The sequence below is a fragment of the Desmodus rotundus genome, chromosome 3 (assembly GCF_022682495.2).
Source record: "Desmodus rotundus isolate HL8 chromosome 3, HLdesRot8A.1, whole genome shotgun sequence".
NCBI lineage: Eukaryota > Metazoa > Chordata > Mammalia > Chiroptera > Phyllostomidae > Desmodus > Desmodus rotundus.
Window position 1 is genome coordinate 171,127,217 of NC_071389.1, and position 27,323 is coordinate 171,154,539.

Sequence of the window (27,323 nt, forward strand, 5' to 3'; positions counted from 1 at the left end):
ACTTGGAAAAACACCTTCCGTATGTTAGGCACTCAATTAATGCTCGTTGATTGCCTGTTTGTTTATCTGAACTAAATCATCGCAAGAGTGGCTATGTAGTCACTGAAGCCTGACTTTTCTGCCACATCTGCAGTCCCCAGGTCACACATCGATGGTTGGAACATTTCTGTTTCTATTTTAGGGAAGAGAGAAATTGAACTGCGGATTGAAATGAAAAAAAAAAAAAAGAAAGAAAAGTTTCTAACAGCCTTTCAATATTCACGGCATTATTTTAAATCATTTCAGAACCCAGCAAGATCCCCACGTGGGAAATGCCATCCTTGCTGACTGCAACGCGGATTGCCACTGTCCGACTAAAACATGGGACCCCGTGTGTGGGAGCAATGGGCTGTCCTATATGTCGGCCTGTCTAGCTGGCTGTGAGACCTTCGTTGGGACAGGGCTGAAAATGGTAACTCGACCTATCGGCGTTTTGTATTTTTTAACAGAAATTTTGTTTTATGACCTGCATTGGCATTTTCCAACTGTGAATTGGGCCCACACTTGATACAACTACAATTAAAGTTTTTCTTTAAAGTCAAATTAATTTTTTGTGGAAAAATAAACTTACATTTTTCATAGGCTCACTTGGTTTACCTTTTATTTCTTTAGCTTATTTTAAATTGTTGTAGAGTTTGAGCACTGATATTTAATTTCATAGCAGTTGACATTATTACTCAGATAATTTTTAAAATAATAATCTGGACTGAAATATTCTTATTATTGATATAAAGTTGGTAGTTTTGATCCCAATTATCCAGCTATTTGTTTCACTGTTTTTTTTTTTCCTGTGCCTATGTATGTATTTTTTTTGTGTTTTTCACATTCTGAAAGCTTTATACGATAGAATTAGGCATGTTTCCTTGCCTAGAAATGGTGGCTGGTGATCAAAGTAAAATGTAAATTTTGGTTCTTATTAAAACCTGGAAACATAAGAATTCAAAAAGGGTTAACTTTAGTCTGTTTTTCAATAAACTGTATTACTTAAAACAAAGCTTTATTTATCCTATCTAAATATTTCAAGCGAACACTCTGAAAGAAATTTTGTCTGTCATACTTAATATTGTGGCAAAACAGTATATATTTTTAAAAAGCATGACTTCAGGATAGCTGAGGTGCTGCAAATTTACTCCCTAAACAGGGTCCGGCAGAAGGAAGGCCTGCCTGAGTCATAATATGGGTGCAATAATTTATAGTTTTAATTTGAACATTTCACCTAAAATGTCATATGGTGTGCTTGAGTGTGATAGTGTTATGTTACAGAGTTACATGCTTATGATTTTGTAACAAAAGATTTTGTAATAAAAGGGGGTGTTATTTGTGCCAGAGCCTGTATTTAAAGACTAATAACAGTTTTTCTGAGATGACCCTTCCATGTTTTGGTTGTTATGATCCTGAGAGACACCACAAAGGAGACGAGAATAAAGGACATAAACAGTCTCCATCTTGATCCAGCTGGTGAGGTAGAAAACATTTGAGATTTGTGTTTAAACTTTTCTTCCCTAAATAGGATCATATATTATTTTTGTCAGGTGTTCCAAAACTGTAGCTGCATCCAAACCTCAGGAAACTCATCCGCAGTTCTTGGGCTGTGTGGCAGAGGGCCCGACTGTTCCATGATGCTCCAGTACTTTCTAATCTTGTCGTCCGTCAGCAGTTTCATTTATTCCTTGTCTGCCATTCCTGGATATATGGTTCTCCTGAGGTACACAAATTACTGTTTGTTTGTTTGTTTGTTTGTTTTGTTTTGTTTTAATTTAGATTCTTTTCTGGTCATTTATTAAGGCAACTTGTTAAGGAAGCCAGTTGGAGCCCATGGTATCTAAGAATTCAGTGTTCTACCCTATCATTCATTAAGAGTTTGCATTAACCATTATTGAGTTTTATGAAATTTTGAAGGTAGTACTATAAATGTTCATCCGTTGGCTTCTCCTTTTGTTTCTTTTCATCCTTATTTCTTACAGTTGATTAAGTGAGATTCTCATTGTTTAACACAAAAAGAGACACATTTATATTTTAAGGTAAACCATATCAAACGGTCATGTTGGTAGGTAGAGAGTGGTTGCTTAGCACTCCTAGCCTATGGTCCAACCTATAAAGGCAGCAGAGTAAAGCTGTTAGAAGCCTCTGTTTCACCAATTACTACCTTCAGGGCATTAGGCAGGACACCGGACCTTTCTGAGCTCTACACTTTTTAAAATAAAAAGTGGGCATAATAATAAATGCTCAACTCCCTTACCTGGCTATTGCGAGACAAAGATGGTGAAAGGCTTACTAACACTAGGAAGTTACAGATGTAGGGTTCACACTTTGGTATGTTGTATCCGTGTGCTTTCAATTACGGTATTCTTCGTGCCTAATAAACTGTTCTAAACACGCCTAACAAAGTTTGCATTTATTTCTCCTTTCTTCATCTTTTATTGGAACTCGGAGCAGAGTTAAGTTAGTCATAATTCTCAATTCCATAACACATTATTGTCATAGATTGGAGTAAGGTTTCTCTCGTTTCATTTTCCTTTATTTTTATCATTTTCATTCCATTCTCCACTTCTTCTAGTCATAAGTATCCACAAACTAAAATTAGTTTATTAGTTACTAGTGTGTTATATAACTTCCATATGTATGGAAACTTTTTATAGGTATATTTTTATTATTGTTATTTCATTTTTAGGTTCAGTGAACACAGTCTGAAAGGTGTGGAGTTTTGAGGAGAAATATTGAGGCTCTCTTTGGTGCCTAACACATGGCTAATTTTTGAGTGTTTTATGCGTATCTTCTGCATTTAGGGCATACAGTTTCCATATCTCTTGGGTTGAAGTAAATCTTTGCATTGTGTAAATTTTGTGAATCTATAATTGTTTGTTGTTTGCTTAACCCATCAGTAACTCAGGGATGTGTGTCAAAATCACTAATCATTCCTGATGTGTTTCTCCTTATAATTATGTCATTTAAAAATTTGTATATTTGGAGGCGAAATTGTAGGTGAAGATATGCCTTTGATCAGTATACTTCTGTTACAACTGGCACACAATTTTCTTTATCTATTCATCCTTTCTTTTAAGGAGTTTTATTTTGTTTCTTATTAAAACTGCAGGGCTAGGTTTCTTTTTCTTTTCTGTTATATAATTTCCCTTCCCTTTCATTTTAACCTTCAATTCTTTCATTTCATTTCATAAACAGTTTGCTAGATCTGATTTTGTAATCTTAGACTGGTGAATTTAACCTATTTATGTTTACTATAATTATTGTTATAGGGCTCTCTTTGTCATTTTATTTCATGCATTTTATTTACTTGATTTTCTCTTTGCTTCTTTTTTACTGTTTTCCATGGTATACATTGGATTTTCTTCTTCTGTTGTGAAAGTTATAGCTTTCAAATGGTTAACCTGATTATTGAAATTCTCAGCTATGTCTTTGTTTCTCTTATCAGTTTCAAAACTTCCCAGTATTAATATCTACTCCCTAATAAGACAAGTACTTAATTATGCTCTCAGCTCTCTTCACATGTCTATTCCTCAATCCCTTGCCAAGATTATAATGGAGAGTTTAATATCTGGATTTTATTAATTAATGCATTTATTTTTTAGGTGTATCAAGCCCGAACAGAAGTCTCTCGGTGTGGGATTACATACATTTTCCACGAGAGTATTTGGTAAAAGTAGTTATTTTTTCCAACTTTGTATCAGACCATTACTAAACACTAAGTAAATGCAATGTCTATATCCCTCCCACTTTACACAGTGCTCTGTAATTCGTATGAGAATGGGGTACAAGAAGCAATAGAGAACTTCCCTCTTTTACTTAAGAAAATCCCATCTGTCCTTAATTTTACTTTTCATCTATTGGATTTGAAAATCCAATGAATGAAAAATGCTCTGTTAAAGTAAAGTGTATATATGATTGTCCCAAACATTACAGAAAAAAATGTAATCATTAATTCAATGTTTTTCTCCATCAATAGGTTTTATGTTGCATTTGTTCATAAAATTACTGATCCTTTATAATCTAGAAACTTTAAGGCTAAAAGTAATTTCTAATTTCTAAAAATAAAATTTAAAGTATTAAATTTAGGTTTTGTTAAACTTGTTGGTTTTACAAATAGAGGAAATTGAAACACTTCCAAACAAAACAATGTATCCTAATTTTCACCTTGTCAATGGACTTTTTTCTCTTTTTCATTTTAGCTGGAATCCCTGCACCTATATATTTTGGAGCTTTAATGGACTCCACCTGTTTACACTGGCCAACTTTTAAATGTGGTGAGTCGGGCGCATGCAGGATGTATGATTCTACCACCTTCAGGTAAAGATGATTTTTTTAGACTTGTTTTCTTAGCCTAGACTGCATGGAATGGCACCAGTGTGTCTAGTATTTTCTTTGTCAAGTGACTAGCCAACTTTTTCTGCTTTGTTTCCAGAATAGATATTGATACTATATCTCCATTTTTATTTATGTACTACAATTTTATTTCCTCAATATCTTCAAAGTACTTGCTTACTAAAGTTATCAATACATGATCGAAGGTAGTGGCTGTACAGGAACTACCTGTCTGAATTATATTTCTCTCTACAGTAACCTTTTTCATCTCACAGCACACATACACTAATTACTAAAATTCTGTGGCAAAATAATATAGTACACGTCAAAAATAGGTATAATTTTGATTCATTCACACCGGACAGCTATTGCTGTGTTGGCTTTTGTCATTTTTTTTATTTGACAATCTAAGGGAAGAGAGGTCAGTGCCCCTGACCAAATACTCAGGTACTGCATGCTTTAAAAACTCCTGCAGCCCAGCGGCGTGCCTGCTGTAGAATATCACTGCTCGAAAGTATCCCCATTTCGTGCTCCGTCATTTTGGTACCTTACTAGCTTGAACCCTTACCTCCTAGCACCATCTGATCTCCAAAGTGATACTTCTCCCTCATTAAATTTCACTGACACAGCATTCTTCATGTTTCTTCAAGGACTTTTTTTTTTAATATAAATATGGTTTTAAGCAAAACACATGATAATATTAACCTGTTTTTGAACAAAATTCTTCCATTGTTAATCTTTCTACTTTAAGTTCTTTTTCATTTTTTTTTCCTCTTGTTCCTTTTCTTTTCCTTCTGGTATTGATTTGATACCATCCAAAACAAAAAGTTCTTTTTCATTTGATACCTGAATGTGGTTTAATTTTGTGTTAAGTTCCAATGAGGCAGTAAGAAAAATCTTTCATTTACTAAAAAGCAGTTTCGTTTTGTTTAAAACATTCTAAGACATTATGCTAAATGAAATAAGCCAGGCGGTGAGGGACAAATACCATATGATCTCACCGTTAACAGGAACATAATCAACAGAAGAAAAAAGCAAACAAAATATAACCAGAGTCATTGAAGTTAAGAACAATCTAACAATAACCAGAGGGGAGTGGAGAGGGGACAGTGGGGGGAAGGGTTTTCAGGAACTACTATAAAGGACACATGGACAAAACCAAGGGGGAGGGTGGAAGCAAGGGAGGGAGGTAGCTTTGGCTGGGGTGGGGTAGAGGGATGGGGAGAAAATGCAGACAACTGTAATTGAACAATAAAATAATTAAAAAAAACATTCTAAGATCTAATCTTGATCAGTAAAAGGACTGTCAAGGACTTCACTGTCACGAACAGTGAAGAGAGCAGACAGCCTGAAATCCACGTTTTCATCAGTTCCCCTTGTCCCCTGGTGCCACAGGGGTGATGAGAAGGTGGGCCCAGCCACATGCTGTGCAGGCAATGGATTTGCATCACAGCTGAGAAACCCCAAAGATTACGAGTGTAGGTTGTCTGCATCCTGCTACTTAGAATCCTGTAGGTAGTAGCCTTAATTAAATGCTATTTCAGACAATGTGGTTATATAATTGGTACTATCCTCTGTCAGTCAGATTAATTAGGCTGATAAAGTGTACTCATGAGAAAATTCACCGTAAACTAATATAGTATAGAAACAAGAGGCAAATGGTGTTGGTAGGGAATTCGCCATGGTTCCCTTGCATTTCCACCCAGCTTGTTAGCAGGGGCTTTTGTTCTGGACTCCCGCTTCAAGGATGTTTGAGTAGTGCCTGTCCTTGGAAGGTATAGGTAGTGTTTCCTTCTGGAGCACAGTGTCCAGGATGATAAAGATAAAATCCCCTCCTGGGGCTATTGTTGGCAGATTTACTTGCAACCCATTTCAAAGTTTGGGATTTCCTAAACTCAGGATTCCTTAGCTGTGACCTAAATGCACTGTGTGTACACCATTCACCCGCATCTCCTTCTGTGTCAGCCCTCTGGGATTTGGGATTAAGGATAAACAACCTGGACATTAAGCATGTCAGTGAAAAAGTCCTTTGTCTCTGACCGCGAAGTCCTGTACCTCTGCCAGCATCAGCACCACTGGGGCAAACTCACTGTTTAGCTTGAAATCCAGGCAAAATCTAAAACTCTTTTATAGATTTTGAGAACAGGAACACTGATTAATTTTAAATTTTGCCAAAGTTAGAATGATCACTTACACATATTCCCATTAATAGAAAGGGAAAAATATTTAGAAAAATTCAATGTAATGAGAAATAGGAAAATCACAACACACAAAATGAGTTAAAAAAACTAAGCCTAAATATGCCAGGTTCCACAATCAATGTAACCAGTTGAACTTACTTTTTAAGTGATAGGGAATTTCACATGAGAGTTTTCAAAATTCTAGCTTTATGTTGTTTATGAGAGACAGACTAAAAACTATAATGCAAAGAAAGGTCGAAACAAAGGTCAGAAAAGACATTCCAGGCATATATTAAATCCAGCTTCTATAGTCATATTAATGACTATGAGACAAAACAGAATTTGAAGTGGAAAGAATGGAGTTAAAGAGGATATTACTTAATAATAAAATAAACACTTTACCAAGAATATATAATACTTATGAGCCTATATAAATCTATATCAATGTAACTTCAAATATATAAAACAAAAATTCACAAAATTACAATAAAAATCTACAATCAGAGTAGAAAATTTCAACACACTTTTCCAAAAAGTGAATATGAAATATAAAGAAAAAATTGGTGAGGATACAGAATATTTGGACCACCAAATTATATAATAGTTATCTCATAGATACATAGCAATTTTTAACCCAATGATCAGAATATATATTCTTCTCACATCTATAATAAACTTTATAACAATTGATCAGGCACTATGCCACAAAGAAAATTTTTTTAAAAATTCCCAATATTGACACTTTATGACCTCTGTTTTCTGTCCCCAATGCAATGGGATGACAAATCTATAATAAAAATATTGCCAAATACCACATCTTTGGAATTACTCATGGATGAAATAATAAATTATAATAAAAATAATTAACTGGAATTCTATGTCAATGAAAACACTAAGTAAGAAAACTTATGGAACAAAGCTAAATCAGGACTCAAAGGTGTATTTAGAACTTTAAACATATATATATTTAAAAGATTGAATATTAATGAACTCAAATTTTAAAAGAAAACAACAAAAGAACAATCAGATAGGTGATTCAATAAGTTACGTATTTTATAATTCCAAAGGGACATATCCAGGTTCAAAGACAAAATAAACATTACCCTGGACTTCCTGTTTTGCTGAACCAGAAATTGAACAGAAACATAAAGGGAGTAAACACAGCTGAGTTCAAAAGCTGAATGGGAACATTCTAAGCCTAGAAACAGGCAGTGGCTTCTGGGACATCAACTTCCAAAGGAAAAATAAAGTACTTCTTAAGAGACTAGATCCAGAGTCAAAGCTTTAATCCAAATAGTGGGGTAGAACACCCTGTGACTGGGTTAAATAGTGTTCCTCAAAATTTCATGTCCACCTATGAACTCAGAATATTTTATTTGGATATAGGGTCTTTGTTAATGGAATTAGTTAAATTAAGACAAGGTCATAGTGGATTATAATGGGTCCTAAGTCCAATCACTGGTGTCCTTTTAAGAAGGGGAAAGGAGATACAGCCACACAGACACATAGGGAAGATGGCATGTGATAACAGGGGAAGAGACTGGAGTGATGCATCTACAAACCCAAGCAAGCCAAGGATTGCTGGCAGCTAGTCTCAGCGAGGAAGAGTAGAGGAGGGATTCTTTCCTGGGGCCTTCGAGGAAGCCTGACCCTGCCAACAGCCCGATTTCAGACTTCTAGCCTCCAGAACTGTGAGAGAATAATTTTTTTGTTTGCTTATGCCATCAAGTTTGTGGTGCTTTGTTACAATAGCCCAAAGAAAGTAATATAAACCTCATTGTAAAAGAGTTTTAAAAAACAACCTTTTGCAGATCACCGCTGTGTTAGTTAGGAGGGAATATTACACAGACACGCCAAAGAACTAAAGCAAGTGATGTGCGCCCTCTGTGGGTATTCCCAGTATCACTGTGAAAAATCACCCTTATAAGAACTAGCTTGGCCTAGAAACCCGGGGAATTGGAAAAAAACAAAGGCAAATTTATCAGATTTGGAGGAATGAATGCAAAGAAACGGAGCAAGAAAAGAAAACCAGAACAAATAACCACCACCAACAAAACACTCCGAAGGAGCTTGTACACTAAAAATTAGCAACACATGAATAAATTCAATATTCAAAAAGATAAGCACATAAATCACCAATTGCAACATGACTTCATTCCAGATTAAATTTAAGAGTTTTAAAGTGACAGGATGAAGGGACGAAATGATGAAATTTTTAAAATACGTATGCTTAACCAGCACAACAGGTTTAAAAATAGTAAATGGACGGCACTTACTATCCATTAAAAGTGAATAAGAAATGATGAAAAAACGAGAATAAATGAGAATATCAAAAAGAACACTTAGAAATATTAGAGATTAAATGTATAGCATTGAGATAATAAAGGGAATCCTACATATGTAATAAATTTAAAGTCGGTGTGATTAAAATGAGAACTGATGAATTGGAAGAGAGTACAGAAGAATTTATCTAAAATGTAAATTATGATCAGAACCAATTAAACAAAAATTAACTACAAGTAAGTAATATTAAAGAACAATTAACTAAGTATATATTTCAGAAAATTTCTAAAAAACAGAATGAAGGAAATAGCAGCAATAAATCAAGGAATTAATGACTTAGAATTTCCTGGAATTTAAAAAAGACATAAAATTTCAGATCAAAAGCGCATTTCAAATGCCTAGTAGAATAAATATAAATAGAAATATCACAGTAAAATTATAAACCGTCAAGGTAAAAAAGAAAAAGAACAACATAAAAGTTACCCAGAGAAATAAACACGTAACTCACAAGAAATAAAAATTGGACCAATAGCTAATAGGTTATGAGCAACAATAGTTCCTAATATCTTTATGATCTTTATTGCTTTTGGTTTGGGTTGACATTAAACACAAACCAGAGAGCAAGAAATGGGAAAATGTGGCTGCATACAAAATTCAAAATTTTCTTCCCGACAGGAGGTCCTATAGACAGTGAAGAAGGGTGGGACATAACTGGGCAGTACAGGAACTCTTCTGCACTACTGATGGTAAATAAAAACCATGAAGAGAACTATCGGGCAATATTTGCAAAGTTGCGTACTCCATATCTGAGGCCCTTAGCTATATTTTAGAGAAACTCTTGCTCACATGCACAAGGAAACATGTGAAAGGAAGTTTATTGCAGTAATGTAGATATTAGAAAAATTTAAGTAATAAAAGTGTCCAACAGGAAACTACATTGATGAATGCGTGTGTTCATACAATGGAATATGGTGCAACTGCATGTACAAACATAGTTTAAGAATGGTGAGCTACTATAGGAATTTTCAGAATGAAACACGGTATTTTGCCACATTTTTAAAATGTAAAAACATGTAAAATACTTGTGTATATCATGAATATATAATTATCCTTCGTAAAACTATAGAAATAAACTAGGAACAAAGTCCATAAAGTTTAACATAATGTTATATCTGGTATGGGTTAGAAGGCAATAGGATCACAGGGGTTCACAGGGGACTTAAATGTATTAGTATTTTCTTCTGAACTGGTCTGAAATAAAAGTAGCAAAATTTAGTCATTTAAAAAACCTCAGTGGTAAGAATGTTTATTTTTGTATGTACTCTTGAAATGTTTCATAATAAGAGAAAATTATAGAAGTAGAAGGATGAAAATAGAAAGCAGAAATTAATAGACGTAACCAAAAAGTTAAAACTGTTTTTGAAAAATTTAAATAAAATAATGACAATTATATGAAAAGACAAAGAGAGGCGACACAAACACTATTAAGAATAGAAAAGAGAATATAAGTACAGTTACTTACATACTTGAGATAATTTGGAAGCATATTAAATGAGAATTTTCTAAACGTATATTACCAAAATTTTACTATAATATGTGAAAAACATGAATATTTTTATAGTTATTTAAACTGAATCAATCAAAATTCCCATCACTGAAAGCACCAAGTCCCGAGGCCTTTAAGGCTAGTTTTACAAACCTTCAGTGAACTGATGATCATCAACGGTGATTCCTTGGGAGCGTTCTTGTTAAGTACTGGAATAAAAGTGCAATCACTGTTACTATTAAATCTAAGTTGGAGGGTCTAGTCAATATAAATAAAATAAAAATAGCAGCAAAAGATTAGAAAAGAAGAAAAACACTGGATTTTCTGGATGAAAAATTCCAAAGAAAACCATTTTAACAAACAACAAGCACGTTTCACAAACTTTCTTATGTATGGTCAACATGCAAAACAGCTGCTGTTGTTCTCATGGCAATAAAATACCAAGATAATTAAAGATACGCAAAACGGGTTTGTATTCGCCTCACTGTGTAAGATTTATATGCTCTAACATTTTTTTTTTTTTTTTTTTTTTTTTGCTAGATACCTCTACCTTGGACTGCCAATAGCACTAAGAGGATTAAGCTTTGTTCCAGCCCTTTTGATCCTAATTATTCTGAGGAGGTATCATCTACCTGGCGACAACCCCTCTTCAGGAACTGGGCCTGGAGAGGCAAAGGTTACAGGGAAGGAAAATGAGTGCCAAGAAATGGACCAAATTTCCAAAGTTTTGAATAATGATGAATTGAAAACTAAATTGTAACGCCTTATTATATCGTGTTTCCCAGAGTTGGAGCACACACTGTAACTTCATTGTTTTTAAAATCAGTAGAGGTACCGCAGCTAACTTTTCCTTGTCTTTAAGAACCTCAGAAAAGGTTTTTGTACCGAAGATGAAAACACGTTCTCTGAGGGTATTTCTGACACAGTAATGGCACTTGTGGTTTTCCTCGGAGGGACATGGACAACAACCCTCCAAACAGGCCATTGAAGCCGGCTTCGTTGGTATCTCATGACAGCCATTTCTCTTTTAGCCTATGTGTGTAAGAGTATATTTCTGACATCTCCTTTTCCAAACGATTCTAAACATTTCCTGTTTTGAAAATCTGTTTAATTCTATTAAATTTCTGCTTCGATATTAGGGTTATTTAGAGACTGAAATTTTCATCCTGTTTATGTGAATATTTAAGTATCTTATTCATATATTACTTCCAAGTAAAAGAAGCCTATGTCTTCTTGTTTTATTTAGACATTGTTCTTGAACTCCTCCTATTCCTTCCATACGCAACTCTCTGAAAATAGATTACTCATCAATGTTCCATCACACGCTTTCAGTTCATTCCCTGCTTTATTATTTGTGTCATATATTTGTTCATTTTGGTCAGAGTACTGCCAAACTGAATCAGGTTATTAAAAATTATGTAGCAAAGATTGTTGGAATTTTTTTTTTTAGCAATTCAAACCAGGAGATTCACTTAAAAACAAGTGCCTGAGCCACAGAACGAAAGGGTGACATTAGGAAAACACTGGTCCTTAAAGGCTGCTGGCAGTGAAGACACTGTGAAAGGAACACTCCCCCGGTCCAGGAGGTCTCCAGGGACCACTGTTTACGCCACTCACCGTGCCCGAAGTTAACACGCAAGCACGAGTTCTCCATAAACCATTTTAGAGAAGGAAGCTTTTAAAAAGTATCCTCTGCTATGAAACTGAAGTTAATAACATTCAAGGTACACATTTGAAACTAAATCTACTTTATAAAAAAACAAACAAAAACCTGAGTCTACTCACAGTATTATTCTATAACTTACGGATACAAGAGCCATTTGGAGAATGCAGAGTTTTGGGTCTAAGAGAGTAGAACGAACAGCCATATTTACCTACTGCTTTATCTTCCTCCTTTTTCTTTATCCCGTTGAAATTATAGTCAACATATAAAAATCATATAAATCCCTCATAGTGAGGAGAATGCAGAAAGGAAGAATGGGAGAAGTGAGTGTCAATATATTATGGTTACTTATGTGGAATATAAAGGGAATGGGATAGAACAGACTGGGAGAAGTCGTAATCCAGAATGTACCTAGAAGGAGCCTGGAATGTAGGTTGGAAAAAATACAAGTTGGTAGCTGGACAGACTATAGACAAGTTACTTGAAAGACTGTGTGCAAATACTTTTCAGACCAACATGATTTGCTGAACAATTGGATGTGCGATATGAAAAAAAAGCAAGTCAGATGAGAAAAACTGAGTAGAAAAAGGTTTGGGGGAAGAATTAAAAGTTAACTTCTGGGCTTGTGAAGTTTGAGTCTTCATTTCTGGGTATATTAAAAATAAGCATGATTCAACACAGAGACAATGTTGAGACATGAGAGAGCAGCTAAAACCACTGAAAATGAAGAGTATAACTCAGGGTAGGTATGACTGCAGCAATGAGGACCAGATGAGTCTTATGGCCCGATGACGTTAAACTTGGAGCTGCTTGTTCTGGAGGGAAGGAAGTGGAGAGGGTGGTCTGGAAGCTAAAAGAGGAGCAAGAACTTACAAATAAATATCCAGAGCTGTGAGAAAAGGTAAACAGATAACACATAAAAAGTATTGGGGGTAAGCAGTGTCCTCAGAAGGAACCCAGATTTTTGTTAGGGTACAGTGGTGAAGAGAAGGCCTATTTATGATTTGAGGGTGTAGGTGGTTTTGGTGATGCAGGACTCTAAGTTTCAGAGAACAAGTTGAAAGAGCAAATTTAGGAAATGGAGTCTGAGAGGAAAAGGTGGATAAGTGGGGAAACTGTTATGAAAATTAGAAGAAAGGATATGAGAGATAACTTGGGATTCCTAAGCTTTTGGAGTGACTGACATAATCTGTTCTGACAGATTCCAAGGCAGATAGCGTTGGTGAGGATCAAAATTAGGAGGGACCACGACTGGGTTCCTTCATGACCCTTGTTGTTGAGGCAAACTGGAGAAGCGGAATCTTATCTGAGTATCAGTGGCTCGTCTTGACTTCTATTGATAAAGTGATCAGAGAGTGCTGAGTCTTGCTCTGTGTACTTGAACACTCTCAGTGGAGAATAATAGGAACACGGAGCCAAGGTTTTGGACCGAGTTCCATGGGCTCACTCTTGTCCCCTACGCAGAAAGATGGCATTTTACTTGAAAGCATAGGGTTTTCTCTAGGCCTTTCTTGGTGGAAGAAAAAAGATCAGCAAAAATGAGTGTCGGAGTGCTTTGTGACTCCTCATGACTCCTGTTGCTGAGTTCATGAGGCCTTGGAAGCCAGTTCTGATTCCGGTCACTTGCTCTCCCTCATGACAAAGCAGAGGTAATGGCACAGTGGACAGTAGAGAAGAGAAAATGGAGAAAAACAGGTAGTGGGTAGTCTAGGGTCACTAATTTTCTTATTTAATATTGTGGGGAGTCTAACTTAATGAAATTAGAAATAGTTTAATATATTATTTATAATTCTAAATGTAACCAATATTTATAGGCTCTTAAAAAATTAGAACAAAAAACACAGAAATTGGGAAAAGAAATGTAAAGGGGAAGAGAGGGAATAAGTATTCTTCATATTTTATAGCATAAAGTTAAAATACATATCAAACGATAAATTAAGAAAATATTGGCATACACATATTATTTGAATTGTTCAAAAGTGGTGGCCTCAGTAAAATCTCAGACATTTCTCTTAGCAATAATTTTTTTCTGACATATCTCTTCAGACAAGGAAAGCAAACAAAATAAAAAACAAATGGGACTACATCAAACTAAAAAGTTTTTGCACAGCACAGGAAACTATCTACAAAATAAAAAGACAACCTACTGAATGGGAAAACATACTTGCCAATGATACACTGGATAAGGGGTTAATATCCAAAATTTATAAAGAATTCATACAACTCAACACCAACCCCCACCCCCTCCCACCAAACAATCCAATCTAAAAAAGAGCAGAGGACCTGAATAGACATTTCTCCAAAGAGAACATACAAATAGCCAATAGACATATGAAAAGATGCTCAACGTCACTAAGCATCAGAGAAGTGCAAATTAAAACCACAATAAGATATCACCTGACACCTGTCAGAATGGCCATCATCAATAAATCAACAAACAGCAAGTGCTCACGAGGATGTGGAGGAAAGGGAGCCCTTGTGCACTGCTGGTGGGATTGCCAATTGGTGCAGCCATTATGGAAAACAGTGTAGTGGTTCCTCAGAAAACTAAAAATGGAGATGCCTTATGACCCAGTGATTCCACTTCTGGGTATATATCCAAAGAAACCCAAAATACTAATTTAAAAGAATATATGCAGCCTTATCTTCATTGCAGCCTTATTTACAATAGTGAGTATATGGAAGCAAACCAAGGGCCTATCAGTAGATGAATGGATAAAAAAAGAAGTGGTACGTATCTATGATGGAATATTATTTGCCCATAAAAAAGAACAAAATCTTACCATTTGCAACAGCATGGATGGACCTAGAGGGTGTTATGCTAAGTGAAATGAGTCAGGCAGAGAAAGATAAATATCCCATGATTTCATTTATATGTAGAATCTTAAGAGCAAAATAAACAAACAAACAAAATTAAAACAGATTCATAGATAAAGAGAACAAACTGATGGTTACCAGAAGGGAGGAGTTTTGGGGGACAGTGAGAAAGAGGTGAAGGGATTAAGAAGAACAAATTGGTAGTTACAAAATAGCTATGAGGATATGAAGTACAGCATAGGAAATATACTCAATAATATAGTAATAACTATGTATGGTGCCAGGTGGGTACTAAAAATACGGCAGTAACCCTTTGTAAAGTAAGATTGTCTAACTGCACACCTGAAACTAATACAAAATAATATTGAATGTAAACTGTAATTGAAAAAAAATAGAATAGTAAAACACAAAGTGGTTGCCTCTGTGACACTGGATTATCATGAAAGGGAAAAAAGAATGATATATTTATCTTTCATTTCAGTTCCTTTTGTACTCTGATTTTTCCTGTGTATACAAAACATGATTAAAATGATATTTCATAAAAATAACACATCAGCAAAAATAAGAAAATGCATTTTACAGAAAGGGATGAAACTGAGTCCTCCAATTATGAGTTGTTGACACTCCCCAATGGTGTTTATTGAACTTTTTTTCATTTCTGTACTTGTTTCTAGAGAATATGTGTGTTGGTGTAAGGCAGGTAGTAACTAAGTTGTAGGCTGTAGAATTCAAGTAGAATTCAAGTTGGTGTCATTTTATTAGAGTGAATTTAAGTTGGTGTCATTTTATTGGGGTGAATAAATAGACACAGAAAAACAGAACAAATAACTGTACAAGGTAACTGTAAACATTATGGATATATGGTGACTCACTAAGTCATCAGAGTTTTTTGCCTAAGTCTCTCATTCAGGGCTTGGTGGGAAATGATGACTCTGGATTGATGAAATGAAAGAAAAGTGTCTCATCCTGATGAACAGAATAGTAGAAGCAAATGGAAGAAGATCTCCTTTGCTGCTGGCTACGTTACAGTGATGACAATTTTGATCAATGAGATATTGGCAGAGGCTTGATAATTGGGAAGGGATCTCTTTCTAAAATAAAAAGAAAGCTTTCTACGAAGATATTTTGCCCTTTATCTTCTTCCTACCTGAACTGTGGGTATCCAGCCTTGAAAAACGGGAAGGAGCATCTTGCAACCAAGAGTCAAGAAGCGTAGGGCTGAAAGACAGTACCTGGAGGAGGGTGGAGCTTTGTCCTGGCTACGCTGATGCTGCACTGACCGTGCGCACCAGGCAGGGCTGGGCTAAGTTTCGCGGAGTTTTAAGCCTATGAAATTTGAGAGGAGGGCTTATATAAGAAAAAAAAGTCAAAGTTATGATTATAAAATGAGGTTAAAAGTGAATATTTACTTAGAATGAGAAAAAATAATCACAACAATTTCCATGTGATAGTCTTCAAGATACAATAATGATTTTAAAACCCTTACTGCCAATATTATTTTTAAACAGGAAATACTAAAGCTTTCCTGCTAATGTTGAGAGTAAGAAGATAATGCCTTCTATGACGATTTCTATTTAATATTGTGTCCTACCTGGGGAAATGGGGAAAAACAAACAATTAAAGTTTGTAAGGATAAGAAAAGAAAAAAAAACTATCAGTGACATGTTTTGCATGTAGAAAATCCAAACGTTACTACAAATGAACTATCATAATTAATTAGTGAATTTTAACAAAGTTCACTGTATATAAGAGAAGTGCACAAAATCAAATGTAGTTTTGCACATATTAATAAATATTAGATAATTATATTAGCAAGGCATACTATTGGGTTGGCCAAAAAGTTTGTCTGTTTTTTTTTCTGTAAGATGGCTCTAGTAGTGCTTAGTAGTCTTTAACTTCATTTCAAACAATTTTGTTAGGTTTTTATTGTAACAGCTGTCATATCAACGTGCATTAAAAATTTATCAAAATTGGTGAATTTTTGTGTAGCCATTTTAATATTTAAGATGGAAGAAAATATATATGCAACATTTTTGGCATATCATGCTTTATTATTCCAAGAAAGGTAAAAACACAACTGGAATGCAAAATAAGATGTGTGCAGTGTATGGAGGAGGCACTCTGACTGATCAAATGTGTCAAAAGTGGTTTGTGAAGTTTCGTGCTGGAGATTTCTTGCTGGAGGATGCTCCCCAATTGGAGAAACCAGTTGAAGCTGATAGTGATCAAATCAAAACATTGAGAACAATCAATCTTATACCATGCGGGAGATAACCGAGATTCTCAAAATATCCAAATCAGTAAAGTTATTGGTGAAAGTGAAAAATGTGTCTTTTATTTTTTGGAAGAAACTAAACAGACTTTTTGGCTCACCAAATATCTAGCACAGCACAACAAAAAAATTGAAATCCTAGCAATAAATCATATAACATACCTCCAAAACTACAAAACAATGCAAAGAAATTGAGATCTGTATCATGTTTACTGATGCAAAGATTTAATATTGCAAGGGATGTCAGCTCTCCCAAAATTTATCTATAGGTTCAGTGAAATCTCAAACAAAATTACAGTACTTTTCAAATGTGGACATAGACAAGATTATTTTGGCTTTTACATCTCAAGCTGGATAAATTTAAAAAGTATTCTCCTTCACCAATATTATTTTTAATAACTAAATGAAATGACAGCAATAAAAGTTACATGAAGGAGGGGTGGGGAAAGGTGAAGAGAGAGAGAGAGGAAGAGAGAGATTGATTCTTCCCATCAGTAATGGTATACTGTACTCACTTCCTTAGAATGGCTAATACAGGGAAAAAGATATTTAGGTGTATTAATATGAGGTAGGAAACCTTTATCTTTTCATAATCCTGTATGTTTCCTTAAGACCTGGGATGAAAATTACTTGCAGACTAGTTTAGGATACCCTAATAATTTCCAACAAGTTTGCCACTTGTAGTCATTCCAAATATCAGATGTATTTGTAAGTTTATACCTTTTCTTCTATCTTTATCATTTTTTACTAAATTTATTTTACACTGAATTTAAAATGCACTTTTCAACAAAATTTTATTGAATACTTCTGATGAGCCTGATCCTTGTGGCCTTGACTTAGCAGTTTGGTACACATCAGTGAACAATAGAGGAAATACGAAAACTTCTTTATTGTGTTGAGGGCGGTAAGTGCTATGGAAAAATATTGCTTAGTATACGTGGGATTCTGAGTGCCACCTTCCTTCTTAATGACATTATCTGTTATTTTCTTTATCAGCTGTTCAGGAGTTCATATTAATGAAAAGATCATAAGAATATAAGAAATATGGCTAAGAGAGCATCACTAGAACTCTTCATGCACAGCACTAGGGATAAATCTTCGGGTAAAAAACCTAGAGTTAACAAAATGAGACCTACCACAGGGTCCGGCAGAAGTAAGTCTGCTTGAGTGTGGTTGGTACAGTAATAATGAGGGTATAATAATTTATAGTTTTAATGTGAACATTTACCTAAAATGTCATATGGTGTGCTTGAGTATGATTTTGTTACGTTACAGAATTACATGCTTATGATTTTGTAATGAAAGATTTTGTTTAAAAAAGGGGGTGTTATTTGTGCCAGACCCTGTATGTTTTAAAAACTTCCAGTGTTAAAAAAAATCAACTGAGAAGATAGAAGGAACTCAAGAGGAACAAAAGAAAAACTTTGCCTGATGACTTGGGCCTATGGAATAAGTTGTTTTAGGAAAGATATATTTCAGAATGATAGATTTGTTTACCAAATAGATAATTTACTAGTTAGTGGAGAACTATTGACTAGCATGAGGTGATGGAAAGAAAGAGAGGTACTCTCAAATCATTAAAAATTCATAAAGTTAATTGGAATACTTTTTCTTTACATCAAAGGAGTAAAAGTGAGACTTCAGTTGCAGCTCAGACACGCAGAGCAGAAGTGTTGCACCCACACCCTTATAATAAGAAAAAAGCTGGATAAAATGCAAGTTACAAATTTTCTGGAACCCATCAGTGAAACAAGGTTATTGGGAGAACAGCTAATTGCAAATTTGGAGACGGACATGTTCCTGCTGGGAGGAACAGGATTTGAACTTTGAGTTACTTGGGGCAGAAGTAACTCAATGCTGTTTAAGTCAGTAGTCCCCTTGGTCACCCCTTTCTCTGCCTTGATAATGGTAACATGCATCTAGTTGGGAGAACTGCTAGAGAGTTATTTCTGGGTAACAGTGTGAAAGGAAGACCAAATTTGCATAGGGAGCAAACTCTAAACACAAGGTCTGCCAAAGAATTTGAAGGCCTGGGTGCACAGGTGGTAACCATAGCAACAACAAACTCGAAACCCAGCCCTACTCCTGATACAAACCTCATGCTATAGGTCTAGCAGAAGGGCAGATGGCGCTCATCTCCGTGCATAAGAAGTATTTATCTCAAAAGCGATTGTCTTACACTCCAGTATGTTCTTCAACAAAAACTTACGAGACATAAAAAGGCAATAAAAACACAGTCTGGAAAACAATAATCAGAACCAGACTCTGGATATGAAACAGATTATTAGACATAATTATTAAACAAATAAGACCTTTCAAAAACGGTGGCTTAAAAAAAACTCATTTTTTTGACAAAGGTTTAAATGTATAGAATCATTGTTGGAATATCAAGCACCTAAAAAGTGGTGAATAGACCAAAAGAGTTTTGATGTTTGTAATCTGTTTTTTGTGGCTTTTTCTCCTGATGTTCTCTCCATTTCTACTCCTACCAAAAGGCTACTTGTTAAAAATGACTGGAATCTTACACTGTGACATGCTTGATCATATATATGACTTCAAAGGGCGAAGCTTCTAATGATGGGACTTGATATCAAGTTTATCAGTGGATGCTGGAGGGGGGTGAGAGGTGGGTCTGTGGGTTTGCAGTCGGGATGCTCTATGGTGTTGCTGAAGTTGTCCTGCTTGTGTTGTATTCATCTCATGAAGTTGGCTCTTGAGTTCCAGGTGGTAAGCACAGTGTAGTTTAGGACAGGTAGAAGTCACACAGAGGAAAGTGACAAAGGCCACTGCCAAATTGGTAATGATTAATTCTCACTCATTTTGTTTTGGGACAATCTCCAGAAATACATATGTTGAAGTAAAAAAAAAAAAGACAGAGAGATTAGCAGGGCCCCTGTGAATAAGAGACATGAACATTTTTATTCTATTACAGTATTTATTACAGTGTATATTGTATGTTTACAGGCTTATTTCTCCAGCTCATTTGTGGACTCTCAAATGGCAACGGTTCTATTTCATAAATATTTTTATCTCCTGTGCTTAGCCTGTATGGCAGTCAAAATATACTTTTTGACATTTTAAAATTTATATACTTGTTTTAAAATATTGAAGAAAATCTTCAGATTGTCTGAAACCATCAATCCCCCATCCAATGATTTACTGCAGCTATTTTTATTCTTGCATGTTGTTTTCCGTTTTGTTTATAGAATGCATATTTTAAGTGACTAACATTTTGAAATTTAATTATTCACTCACTCATTCAAAAATAATTGGCAAGGCACCAAGTGTGTTAGGCCCCAAGCTACGTGTTGGTAAATGAATTACAGGTAGGTAAAATGTGTTCAGTTTCTGCCTTCCTGGAGTTGATGGCTAGTAGAGGAGACAGGTAGTTATCAAATAAACATAAATAAATGTAAAATTACCATTTTGATAAGTGCCACAAATATAATTGGAAGATTTTTAAGTAGTAAGAAATCAGAGACATTGAAGAAATGTGACTGAACTTAGATCTCAAAGCTGAAAAACACTTAAGTGAAAACCCCCAGCATTTCAGGAGGAAGGAACATCATGGTCAAAAGCCCACCTGCACGGAGACAGGTGAAAGTGTAAAGAGACTTCCGTGTGTGCACTCAAGTCTTTCTTCTAGTGGGAGGGTGCACATCCACTACATACTTGATGAATGTTTCATTTACAGATTGGATTTCTCCCTCAAAATACATCAGATTTCTTAGGTTGCTGCTTTGGTTTTTCCTCTAAATCATCTACCTTCTTTCACAATTTGCTGCTTTGTTTTTTCTTCTGTATTTTCACAGATTTTCAAATATAAGTTCATCATTGAGTTGGTTTTTTGGTCACTGTCTTCTTTTAACATTATCCAATATATATTTTAATTATACTCTTGCATTATTTTGATTCCTTGCAAGCTTTTCTTATCTTATTCATATATGTTGAATTTTTCCTCTTTTTTCCCTAAAATTTGTATTCCTGTTTAATAAATGCCATTGATTTAAAGATGAATATTTATTCTGAATTCTTGGATTCTGAAATAGATCAAATAATCTGAGACATAGATTTTAATGTTCCTTCCCTTCATTGTACATATCACATTTATAAAAATAAATGCATTCTTTAAATTCATATCATTTTTAAATTATATAACATTTTATCATTTAATTCTGTTAATGTTCTTCCTCCTCTTAAAGTGTAAGTTTTATGAGTGTCCTTTGTTTTTATTTGTTATTATGTTTTACTTTTCTTGATAGATGTTTGACATTCAATAATTGTTGAATAAATAAATATTTGAGATGTTGCTTTTATTTGTAGTATTTTAAAAAATTGCTTCATAATTTCTCTCTTTATTTATACTGAGACAGGACCCCACCAGACTTGTTACTTAGTAAGCCAGCAACGGAGTGGTTTTTGAAATTTCTGCCTGTGTGATTAATGAATCTCTTCTTAGGTCTGCAGCCTGATAATAGGTTGACTATAGAACTTCCAGGCCAGTTCCTAGATCCTAGCAAGTTGTGTGACTTAACTGTACTCAGGAATATCTCCCCCTACCCTACAGTTTGGTTTTTTGTATCTCTTTATCAAGGATTCTATATGGAGGTTTGTTTTTTTAAAAAGATGTCCAAGCTGTATCACAAATGCTTCAAATCAGAATCTCTAGGGTGGGTTTAAGATTGGGTCCTTTAAAAAAAAGTTTCACAGGTGATTCTGGTGCCCCCATATATTTCTTTTAACCTACTGGGATAAACACTATGATTCCTAGCATTCACTATAATAATGCTGCTGTCGCTAGCAAATGTGATATTATAATATTTGTTCTCTTTCACTGTCCTTGTTCTACTTGTGGGGATGTGAAAGACGTCTCTTTGTGTATCAAAAACAAACCAATAAACACACAGAAAAACTACGTAACTTAGAGACAGCTCATAAATTGTCTGGTGCAGACTCGACTTCTTCCATAGAGCAGACAGATGAAATGAAGACACATCTTTTAAATGGGCTTTGCCCATTTTAATATCAGGTTTTCTTAATATCAGTTTTCTTAATATCAGTTTTATCTGTTTTTCTTAAAAACTGATGATGTTAATATCAGTTTTTCTTAATTCTTTTCCATGAGCCCCAAATAAACAACACATTCTATAATATGTTGTCTGACAATCATAGCTTGCAAATTTTGCTTGTCTCTACTTTCAGCAGTATTTTAACAGAAGGTTAGAAAAAGATGCACTGGGGTTGCTAGAGAAAACTCAATTTTACATTATAAATGAATAAGGTTTGTGAAATACATGACTTGATACATGAATGACATCGTGTCGTTCACATATTAAGACATCATGATAGCATAAATCCTCCATTGTACTAGACTTCAGGCCTGAGTAACACAATCCAGACTGGTTTTTTGTGAACATATTATGCTTTTCTCCTTATTTATACTATAACTTTCTGTCCTCATTTTTTCACCTCTATCTATTCTCTTCTAGTCACTCGTTTTATTGAGTTATATTACCTGAGCAAATACATTTTCTTCTATTTCATACTACTCGCACTTGAAATGTGTATGAATCATATATTCTAATCTTAACTACAAATGCAGTCATATAACTATGAGTATTCCCATTCATTTTCATTTACAGTTTGTTTCATTATTACCAATTCATAGGTAATTCATTGTCCCATCATGTGTAATGAGTGTGGGAATACTCAGTAAAAGGACCAGAAAATGCTCAAAAATAACATCCTATTGAATTAGTACAACGTTGGTTGAAACACGGCAACAGAAGGCTTTTTTTTCTCCTTTTACATGTAGGGTTCACTGTCTGCTCTGGCAGAAGGTACAAAGTGTCCATCATTATTTAAGAATTCTAAGTTCGCTTCATTCTCAGCTTTTCTTCCATTTTCTGATGCTTTGGTATCTTTTCCTTGGTATATTTTTTCATAGCATAAATTAATATAATATACAAAATAACTGTTGCGAATTTGAAGCATCCAATCAAGCCAAAGTAGGCATATCTGTGAAAAGAGAAGGTCAATTTTTATTTTAAATTGTGTGAAACAATTTACAATGCTTCTCTCCAGTAGGCGTAAGACCTCAAAAGAAAAAAGAAAAAATGATGTTTGAAATTATATGTGAAAATGTTAAAGTACCAGTTCTAGTGATTTTTTTTATTGGAGCATAGAGAATTATTGATTATTTTACAAAGAATATTAAGCCACAGAAACTAAGAGTAGTTAATGATCTCCGCAAGTGCTTTCTATAAAGTATATGTGGAATGCTTAACTTTCGCAAAGCCAGATTTTATGTATAATGTGATGGATTATAAAGGAAATGAACTGACTGTGAGATAATCAAATTGAAACCGTTTACATTGAACCAGGAGCCAACATTTACCTTTCAGACTTAGGACGTGCACAAGGCCCTGCAGTGCAGCCTGCCGGGAACATTGCAAAGTGACCCAGCACACAGGGTCTGTTCCTGTGAGTCTCAACTTGGGTTGCACAGGAAAATCACCTGAGGAGATTTAAAAACTACTGTGCCTAGGCCACACCCCTTGACCAATTAAATCAAAATGTCTAGAGGTGGGACACACAAATTAGTATTTTTTAAAGCTCCTCGGGAGATCATAATGAGCAAGAAAGATGGATGACCACTGACCTCATAGGCCAGGAAGCACTCACTGGCCCCATGACAGTGGTAACTAAGTGATGACAAGCTTTGTGCTCCCCAATTTTTTGAACAATTAAGGTTTAATTGAAGGTGAATGACATTAATTAATTACATAATTTTGACCTTTTTTTAACTTAAGTTTGTCAAAATTTCAGTAGGATCTTGTGGTGTACCGACTACGATAAAAGCAATATTTTAAAAGTCTTCAAATATATTTGCTTCATGCTTGGGTTATATGAAATAGTACTATACTAATGTTAAGCTTTTCAAATATTCCATTGCTATCAAGAAAACTTAATGAGTTTCTTGTTATGTGACTGCTATTGAGAAAATTTCAATAACTTGTGTTTAAATTTAGGATTGACATCAATATGCATTTCTATTTCTTGGATTAGGAATTGTTGATATTATATGATGTCTGTGCTAGATAAAATCAATAAACAACTATCTGGTTACCTCCAAATAATAAATCCAAAAAATCATGAGGTAACAATTTAACTCTCGTTGTGTATTCATTGGTGAATGCACAGCTCTTTTTAAGCAATTACTTTCCAAAGTACTTTAGGCGAAGAAGACAGCTGGCCAAAGGAAAAATGATGAGGGCTGTAAGTGAGCTCCAAAGTTCCTAGAGTTATAAAGAGGGTTAGTTATTTCCAGCTTGCCGGAATGGCGCAGACTTTAGGAAAGATCATGCGGTTGGAATTACAAAGTACGTAGCTTTCTCAGATGGCCTTCTTTCACTTCGATATGCATGTCAGTGTCTGCCTTGTCTTTTTTTAGCTTGGTAGCTGATTTCATTTTTTTCCTTCATATTTTATTTTTTAAACTTTATTTCTTTTGTTTACACTATCACAGATGTCTCCTTTTCTTCTCCTTTGTCCTCTTCCACCCAGTCCTCGACACCCCTGCGCTTAGGCCATCACCACACTGCTGTCTGTGGTGAAGGGTCACACATGTGTGTTCTTCAGCTCATCCCTCACCTTCTTTCATTCCGTACCTGCCCCATCCCCTCTGCTGCTGTTGGTCACTGTGGAAAGCAGTATGGAGTTTCCTCAAAAAATTAAAAATGGACCTGCTTTTTGACCCAGCGATTCCACTTCTGGGAACATATCCTAAGAAACCTGAGACACCGATTCAAAAGAATGTATGAACACTATGTTCATAAAAGCATTGTTTACAATCACCAAGATCTGGAAACAGCCCACGTACGTATCAGTAGATGAGCGGATAAAAAAGCTGTGGCAACTTTACCCAATGGAATACTACAAGGCAATAAAAAGGAAGGAAATCTCACCGTTTGCGATAGCACGGATAGACCTGGAGAGTATTATGCTAAGGAAATAAGCCAGTCAGTGAAAGAGAAATACCATCTGATCTCACTTACATGTGAAATCTAATGACCAAAATAAACTGGTGAACAAAATCCATTCTTTTTATTTTTTAATAATATTCTGCTATATGAATATATACCAATTTATTTATTTCCCTACCGAAGGACACCTTTGTTGCTTCCATATTTTGGCAGTTACGACTAAAGCTGCTATAAATATACATGTGCAGGGGTTTGTATGGCCACGGGTTTCCAGCTCATCTGGGTAAATAGTTAGGAGCACAATTACTTCATTATACAATAAGCCTATGTTCAGCTTTGTAAGAAACTGTCTCCCTGTTTTCTACACTGGCCGTACCATTTTGCCTTCCCACCAGCAATGAAACCGAGATCCTGCTGTTCCACACCATTGCCAGCATTTGGTGGTGTTTAACTTCGGGTTTTCAGAGCTCTATATAAAGAGCTCCTTAGGACATTTGCCTTGTGTCTGTGTTGTGAATAACAAATTGTGTTTCCAGTTTATCTTTTGTCTCTGAACTTTGCTTAAGATAAGTTTTGTGATACAGAATTTTTAAAATATTTTATTTTTTTTTCTACTGTGGTTTTGAGGGTTTGGGGTCACACTTAGAAACATGTTCCTGCTTCCTAGAATTAAAATAATTTCTATCACCATTTCTTCTAATACTTGCATTTTCAAATTTTAAATTTATGTATTTGAATAATCAGCAGTTAATTTTTATTTAAAGTTAAGGTATGATTGCCACAATTTTTTTTCTAGATGGCTACCTAGTTGTTTCTTTATGAATAGAATAAAATAGGGCCCCACATGGTCATTTTGCATTGTCCGAGCGAAGCTGGAGGCCATTGAATGTAACTGTTGTTGAATTTTAGGAGAGGTTTTGGGAACAAAATGATTTAAGTAGAAATCCCAGATCTTTTTGTTATTAGCTGTGTGATGTTTGAACACATTATTCATTCTCTAAAATGTTAGTTTCTTCATATTTAAATATTATTCATTATTTTACTTTCTCCATAAGAAAAAAGAAGATAAACTTTCCCCTTCCACAGTTTCTATGAGCATTAAAATGAGGCATCAGATTGCCTGATACAACACTGGGTGGTACACTTTATTAAATGGTGGCTATAATTATTAACATTATTATATTGACAATGATATTTCATTCTTTAAGAATTAAAATCAACAAAGGAATAATAGAGTAATGAAATATAATAATGACAACTTACCCATATAATTTGGAATTATATATCCTACAAGAACCTTGCTTCCCCTGGCTGTTGATGGACCACTTCATGCATGCTTTATCAATCAGAGCCCCAAAATATACAGGTGCTAGAATTCCTCCTGCAATATGAGATGACATGTCAATCCAAGGAACACCTTTCAAAAGTGATGGGGTGATATTCCATGTTGATACATTTTGGATTAAGTAAAAGTGAAAAAGTTTGGAGGACTCGTTCATTGTTTTGCCCTAATTCTACTCAAGAATCAAGATAATTAGGAATCTCAAAGGGCAAAGGGGGTCAAATATATGGTGACAGAAGAACTGACTGTGGGTGGTGGGCCCACAGTGCAATATACAGATCATGTATCATAAAAACATGGAGGGTTATCAACAGGGGACTGGGAGGGGGAGAGAGGGGGGAAAGGTACAGAGAATAAGTAGCATAAATAGTAGGTAGAAAATAGACAGGGGGAGGGTAAGAATAGTATAGGAAATGTAGAAGCCAAAGAACTTATATGTATGACCCATGGACATGAGCTATAGGGAGGGAATGTGGGAGGGAGTGGGTGGGCAGGATGGAGTGGAGTGAAGGGGGGGAAATGGGACAACTGTAATAGCATAATCAATAAACATATTTTAAAAATATACACTTGAAGCCTATATAATATTATTAACCAATGTCACCCCAATAAATTTAATGAAAAATAAAAAAGGGTCCTGGCTGGTGTAGCTCAGTGGATTGAGCACAGGCCTGTGAAGCAAAGGGTCGCTGGTTCAATTCCCAGTCACGACACATGCCTGGGTTGCAGGCCCCATCCCCAGTAGGGGACACATGAAAAGCAACCACACATTGATATTTCTCTCCCTCTTTTTCTCCCTCCCTTCCCTTCTCTCTAAAAATAAATAAATAAAACCTTTAAGAAAATAAAATAAAAAAGGAATCTCAAAAGCTCAAACCA

General features: G+C 35.1%; 2 protein-coding genes across 7 annotated transcripts in view; one reads left to right on the top strand and one right to left on the bottom strand.

The window, feature by feature from the left end:
* SLCO1A2 (solute carrier organic anion transporter family member 1A2) overlaps positions 1 to 14,291 on the top strand; it is a 69,660-nt gene extending 55,369 nt beyond the window's left edge. For all 6 annotated transcript variants that reach the window (XM_024575737.4, XM_045184198.2, XM_053921748.1 and 3 more), the window contains 5 exons: positions 286 to 451; positions 1,572 to 1,744; positions 3,627 to 3,691; positions 4,224 to 4,341; positions 10,906 to 14,291. In XM_024575737.4, coding sequence (XP_024431505.1) covers positions 286 to 451; positions 1,572 to 1,744; positions 3,627 to 3,691; positions 4,224 to 4,341; positions 10,906 to 11,125 — 742 coding nt within the window. In that variant the 3' untranslated portion in view covers positions 11,126 to 14,291. The remainder of the gene's footprint in view (positions 1 to 285; positions 452 to 1,571; positions 1,745 to 3,626; positions 3,692 to 4,223; positions 4,342 to 10,905) is intronic.
* Positions 14,292 to 21,091: 6,800 nt separating this feature from the next.
* Positions 21,092 to 27,323, bottom strand: part of LOC112318472 (solute carrier organic anion transporter family member 1B3-like) — a 39,045-nt gene continuing 32,813 nt past the window's right edge. The window contains 3 exon segments of the mRNA XM_024575738.4: positions 21,092 to 23,053; positions 23,056 to 23,135; positions 26,366 to 26,483. Coding sequence (XP_024431506.3) covers positions 22,923 to 23,053; positions 23,056 to 23,135; positions 26,366 to 26,483 — 329 coding nt within the window. The 3' untranslated portion in view covers positions 21,092 to 22,922.